Genomic DNA, 6,836 nt, shown 5'->3' on the forward strand with positions numbered 1-6,836 from the left:
TGTGTAGAGGAAGATGTTGTTTGTATCAGCGAATTCAACCAATTCTAATAAAATGTGAAATGCACCAAAGAAGCATTACGCGGTCTTATTGAATTATTATGTTTAGGAAGTCTAATACTTCGAAACAGCAATAATTGATGTCTCACTTTAATAATTCTTTAAATCCTTTCAATGGACTATTTGGGATGTAAGATGTGTACTTTTACTCCTGGGTAGGCCCTCTCCTGCCACCGCTATTTTTAATCACCGCGCTTCAATTTCCAACCATTTTTCCTCTCTTCTTTTCTTCTTTTTGCTCCATGCTTTAATTGAACTCTTGTGGCGGCCAATCAAAGGAAAGCATTCTTTTGGCAGCTGCTAACACTTTTGGCATGGCATCGCTTTAAGCGACACCCTCAGAAAAAACAAAAAACATTCAAGCTTTAAATTCAGTCAGCCAACTGCATTTGCAAGTGCGTGATGGATGTGAGAGCGTGCACGGGGGAGACATGGACCACAGGCCACGCGGGGGAAAATGAAAAAGACCCCTGTCCAGGTGTACAATCTGAAAAAGGAGGATTTATCAATATGAATGAATTACAGTGCTATATAATCCTTTAAGGCGGTGCCCATGTGTAATTATCCCTAGTACTGCATGTAGATGCTATCAAGACATACTTTTGCAATTTCTTATTATTATAAAATCTCTACACAATCACTACTTGATTGTCATGGTAAAATGACCTTAGTTTACTGGCCATTGTTCATTACATCAACAGAATATATAAAAAGTGAGAGAACCCTTACTATAGTAATAATACTACCTTGAATCTGAAGCACAAAACAATGACTTGAGAGCTTCCTAATAGAGGAAAGATTTGCAAAGAGGATTAGTGAATGTTGTTTAGAAGTTCACTTCATAGATTTAATTCAGCAGCAGGTAAAAGAAGACAGACTGAACTCTAGACTCACTTCTGGAATAATAAAAGGGGCATCTCGACATGTGGACGGGCATTTTCGAGTGCAAGGACGGTGTAATTTTTATTAATACATTTTAGAAAAGGGAATATCATCATTAAATCGGGCCAGGAAGCGTTTGACGATAGTCCGCCATGGTACGCGCCATGACAGTCGACAGAGTTTGCGTGCTTGGCTCTGATTGGCTGCCGAGCCGTGGTCTGGAAAATGCCGAAGCTCCACGTTTGCCGAAGCTCCACGGCCAAATACCATGTAAAATACGGCGCGATACGCCGCTCCTAAGTGGCAGAGTGTGATCCGCACGGCCGAGAGGCGCAGGCGGCGTATGGAAAGTCAATATGATTCGAGAGGCGTGCGGGCGCCGCTCTAGATCGCAGTTTAGGCGCCTCCGCGTTAAAAGCGCCGCTTTATTTTGTAAAAGCGTCAAAAAAAGGTTGTGATACAATTTTTTTAAGCCCCCGGACAAAATTATTTGGACGGGGTGTTTTCAAATCCTAGCTAAAAGTCTGGTTTGGAAACACAATTACAATACAATATAACCATAATCATCAGCTAAATGTATCGTATTACTTTAAGGTTCCTTATGCAAAAGGAAATTAGTTGAAACTAAATTAAATGCTTAACTAAATTACATTTCATAGTTGATTTGATTTAGTTGTAGTATTTTTTGACGTGTGTATAGTTTTGGGAATACTTCAGCTAGTTAATGTTTAGGTAACAATGTATATTACACTTTTTTTCCCTAATGGCCTGAAAAAACAGGGAGACATAATGACAACCACTTCTACCTTGGAATCAGACGCTAAATGAGTCTGTAAATGTCAGTTAAAATACAGCACTTACTCAATAAAATAGACTTCTCCCTTCTCAGTGTAGGCCATCTCCCAGTTGTCCGGCAGAGGCCCTAGCTCGTCATTCTCCTCTGGTTTGATCGCTGTGATTTGGGGGGACTGTTTGTCATCCTTGGACCCCTCTGAGGTGGTGTCTGGTGCTGGGTTGGTCTGCGCTGAACTGGGCTCTCCCGAAGCGTCTGTGCTCTTGTCCTCATGTTCACTGGACTCTGGAGGTGTCGAGAACAGGGCAGAGTGAGTCAAACGCATTCAATTGTGTTACGCGGAGCTGGTGAGGCGAGGCGAGCGAAACGAGGACAGGAAGATGAACAGAGATAGAGGTGAGATTGAGAGAAGATTAGATTTGGGTAGATGCAGAAAGAGAGTGACACAGAGGTGTACAATTTGAAACTATGTTGTGAGGGCATCCTGCAAAGATTTAGTCATTATGAAGTGGAATTATAATCAATTCATTAATAATTACATTCTGAAATTGTCCCTAAGTACATTTTCTATTCCAATGAGTGATAATTCCTTCTGGAACCCATTGATTCGGGCTGTAGTTGACTAAAGGCAATCTTAGTCTACTGAAGGCGTTCTCTGTTCATTCATTAGTTGACGAAGATTGTGAAAATTATAAAACACAACATTATTCTTTTTTCCCCCAACCACTTGTTGACTGGAGCCTATCTCAGTGACTTTGGGCCTTAGGCGGGGCACACCCTGGACAGGGGCCAGCTCGTAGCAGGCTTAACACAACAACAAAAGAATAATAAACTTTTGATTTGCTCTCAAAATGCAGCCATCTCAAGCCTTCTCCCTGTAATGCCATTGAAATATTTTGTCGACTAAGCCGGGTTAATTGACTAAGCGATTAAAGGTCTACAACCCTACCATTGACAGATTTATTTATTACTTTTCTAAACATTTCAATCCAATTTCTCAATTTCGTTACCTTACAGGTCACAATTTCACCATTGTGTGGACAAATAAAGGCATATCTTATCTTATCTTACAATACTAACTAATGCAAGCAACATCAAAACATCATTGGAAGGTCTTTGTATTAGGTGGTGCTACAAATGCACATGAATGTACACAATACATATTATCATCTTACGTCACTATTTGGACACAAATAGAACAATCGAATGTGCCGCAGGAGGAAGGAGAGTAAAAAGAGGGGACCTGAGTGATAATCTATGAGAGGAAAAGAGCGGTGGTTATCTGCTCCAATCACATGAGCTGTATCGACCCTTCCGTTCTCCTGGTCATCGCACACTCACAGGAGCACAGCGGGGACCCCTGCAGGCCTCACGCAGAGAGCCTCGGGGTGCACAAGAGAACATCCAGGTCACTGCTGCTTTGTTCACTAAATCTGGCAACAGCTGATTCTTGGACAAACTGGAGACTTCCGGGAAATAATTGACTTTTCATTAGGTACAGTTTTAGCACATTTCACTTCTCAGGCTGGAGACACGTCAATTTGAACATCTCATATGTTTTAGATGGAGGGCCTATGGATCTATTGGTGATAGGGTTGTTAAAAGTCAGAAAAATATCCATACTAAAACTAGTATCAAAACCAGATACTCATTTCCTTAAGAGATTTAAAATAATCTCAAGCTTTATCAGAACTAGTGTAAGACCACATGGTAACACAAAGATAGTACTATAATTTAATGTAAAAAATTACATCCTATTGTCTAAAAAAGAAACAACCATAATTTTGTCGTATTGAAATCGGCATCATTCGAGTCATTTCTTTGGTATTCGTAACGACACTACTTGACCCACAATAGGAATCTTATCATTATTTGTTGGAGACAGAACTTTCCATATTTATCTTGGCTTAGTCTTTTGAACAGTATTTTCAGCAATAAACAATCTTTGGAGTTGAATAATGGCACCACTTTCTGAGGCTAATATGAAAAAATAATAGCACTTGTTTATTCATACTCATTATGCTTAATGTTAGTACGTAACTGAGTTTAGTCGACAGAACCTTTCTTTTTTAGGTATGAAAATGCAACAAGATAAAACTGCAAATTGTTCTTTTTACTTTATTCTAAATAATGGCATTAAAAGAAAAGAAATATAATCCTACCTTCTTTTAGATTGCTCTGGTCAAAAACCCAAATCCTCATCCTTTAATGTAAAAGATTTTTAGAAACATCTGCACCACATGAAACATGCAGTAGAATCCATCCTTAAGTGCGAGCAGCGCTGTCTGATGTTGTTCTGTGAAAGAGCTGACTTCAGGTCACGACAACAGTGTTGAAAGTCACAGGACTGAAGCATGGGTTTGGATTTGAAATAATACAAATGAACTATAATGCCTCCTTTGATTAATGTGTTTCATGTGATGGTGGATCACATGTTGAGGTTTGAAGCTGTTCAAAAACTTTTATTGTTCAAATGACCTAATGTGAGAGAGAGAGAGAGAGAGAGAGAGAGAGAAAGAGAGCGAGAGAGAGCGCGAGCGAGCGAGAGCGAGAGAGAGCAAGAGAGAGAGTGAGAGAGAGCGAGCGAGAGCAAGAGAGAGAGAGCGAGCGAGAGCAAGAGAGAGAGCGAGAGAGAGAGCGTGCGAGAGAGCGAGCGAGAGCAAGAGAGAGAGCGAGCGAGAGAGAGCAAGAGCAAGAGAGAGAGCGAGAGAGAGAGAGAGAGGGAGAGAGAGAGGGGAGAGAGAGAGAGAGAGAAAGAGAGAGAGCGAGAGAGAGAGAGAGGGAGAGAGAGAGGGGAGAGAGAGAGAGAGAGAGAGAGAGAGAGAGAGAGGGAGAGAGGGAGAGAGAGAGGGAGAGAGAGAGAGGAGGAGAGTTATCCTCGTTGCCCAAGTTAAACATCTGTGTTTGGATTTTACAAAAAGAAAAGAGCCAGATGATTAAAATCCAAGCTATTGAAAGATGTGCAGTACATGTACAGTACATGTACATGTACATGTACATGTACATGTACAGTACATGTACATGTACGTACATGTACATGTACAGTACATGTACATGTACGTACATGTACATGTACATGTACATGTACAGTACATGTACTGTACATGTACATGTACATGTACTGTACATGTACAGTACATGTACAACGTGTACATGTACATGTACATGTACAGTACATGTACTGTACATGTACATGTACTGTACATGTACAGTACATGTACATGTACGTACATGTACATGTACATGTACATGTACATGTACGTACATGTACATGTACAGTACATGTACTGCACATCTTTCAATAGCTTGGATTTTAATCATCTGGCTCTTTTCTTTTTGTAAAATCCAAACACAGATGTTTAACTTGGGCAACGAGGATAACTCTCCTCCTCTCTCTCTCTCTCTCTCCCTCTCTCTACATGTACTGTACATGTACATGTACAGTACATGTACATGTACATGTACTGTACATGTTCGGCCTGAGGCTGAGTCCACTAAAAGAACTGGTGACATCACACTCCAGTGACATGAGACTCACATGGATATTAACGAGGAGCACAACGTTGTTCTTTCACTCACTTTTCATTACTGGTAAACTGCCCATTACAGCCTGACTTTTACCAATATTGAAATAACGATATGTCGATACTTGGAATGTCACAATTTTTTTTCTAAAAATGTCACAATTATAATTTTTTAGTATTTATGATTATACTGTGACCTAAATAATCACGATTATCGATTAACTAATAATCCTGACATCCCTAGTTGATACTGACTCAGTATCTGCCCCATCTGCGTCAAGTATTTATTGAAATGCCTTTTCCCATAAGGTTGGACCAGTATCAATAATCGTTACTACACAAAGTACCCCTAAAGACCTTGGTGTTCTACCGATACCAAAGTTTGTAGTATTGACCATCCCTACTTTTTTATTTTTACTCGTTTTAAATTATCTCTTCTTTTTTCCTTTTATAAATTCAAACAACCACAACAAAACAAGACCAGAGAGTAAAAGAAAAGAAAAAGAGTAGCCCAAATAATAAACCAGAAAGCCTCCGTCAGCAAACACAATATCAGCTCTTCTATAGTTATATACTTAATGTAATAAAGTGTTCATCATCTCCATGTAAAAGTACAACGCCCTCAGTGAAGCCCTCACAGTCCCCTCACGTTTAACCGTCTCCATGTGGAGGCTGACCTGGGGTGATAGAGACGCCGTTGCCGTTGACAATGGGCTTCTCCTCCTCCTCTTCTTCAGGGGGCTCAATGCTGGCCTTTTCCATGTTGCTGACCGACTTGTTGCGCTTCCTCTTGCCCTCAGAGCTGGGTCTGGCGCCCGGCAACAGCTGGTCTGTTACATTTAGCAGCAGAGAGCTGGGCTCGACGGGAGGCTTCGGCGTGCCGTAGAAGTTATCTAAAAGGAAAAAACAGATCAGAAGCAAACACTACCATGGAAGCTTTGTTTGACAGTACGGAGAAAGAAAAGATGAAATACAGTACATGGTGTATCAGGTGGTATGAGTAAATAAATGCTTTAAATTAAGGCAGAACACTAGAAAAATGTTATATTGTCGACATATTATCATACAAATTTACCTAATGTCACAAATGTTGTAAAAATAAATTCATGTTGCTCACACCATCCAATTAAACAAACAAACAAACAAACACTCTTACACATGTGCACTGTGGGATTAAATCATGGAAAGGGTAATGTTAACAGTTCTTTCAGTTCACTAAAAGACATACAATTATGTTGTTTAATTAACCTCTGTGTTTTGTTTTACAGGCGGGAGAAAAGTTGCTGAAAGCATTTTTTTCCTAACGCTGTTTTGACACGGTGCGACTCTAAATTAAAACATGTCGTGAGATCTCAAGCGGTGTATACTTGATCTGAAGTTCAGCAAACTTGTTAAATAATTAGGCAAAATACAGATGAGAGCTTTATAAACAAACAAAAGGCAATGCAGTTCTCTTCTTGCATCCAGTGATTGTCATCCGACTTTAGAGCATCACAGTGGTGGGTTCTGTATTCTTCTCTGTAGAATGTATATACACCCTGTCTGTCCAAAAGATGATGTTTCAGCTGCAACACAGTTTA

At 40.1% G+C, this 6,836-nt stretch overlaps 1 protein-coding gene across 2 annotated transcripts in view; it reads right to left on the minus strand.

The window, feature by feature from the left end:
- The window catches only part of magi2a (membrane associated guanylate kinase, WW and PDZ domain containing 2a), a 174,445-nt gene that overhangs the window by 41,803 nt on the left and 125,806 nt on the right, over positions 1–6,836 (minus strand). For both annotated transcript variants that reach the window (XM_072455161.1, XM_072455160.1), the window contains exons 4-5: positions 5,934–6,149; positions 1,801–2,017 (exon numbers count right to left, since the gene is read on the minus strand). In XM_072455161.1, coding sequence (XP_072311262.1) covers positions 1,801–2,017; positions 5,934–6,149 — 433 coding nt within the window. The remainder of the gene's footprint in view (positions 1–1,800; positions 2,018–5,933; positions 6,150–6,836) is intronic.

Source organism: Eucyclogobius newberryi, unplaced genomic scaffold (assembly GCF_026437365.1).
Source record: "Eucyclogobius newberryi isolate DKJ021-1_F unplaced genomic scaffold, fEucNew1.0.hap1 SCAF_2, whole genome shotgun sequence".
In the NCBI taxonomy this organism is placed as follows: Eukaryota; Metazoa; Chordata; class Actinopteri; order Gobiiformes; family Gobiidae; genus Eucyclogobius; species Eucyclogobius newberryi.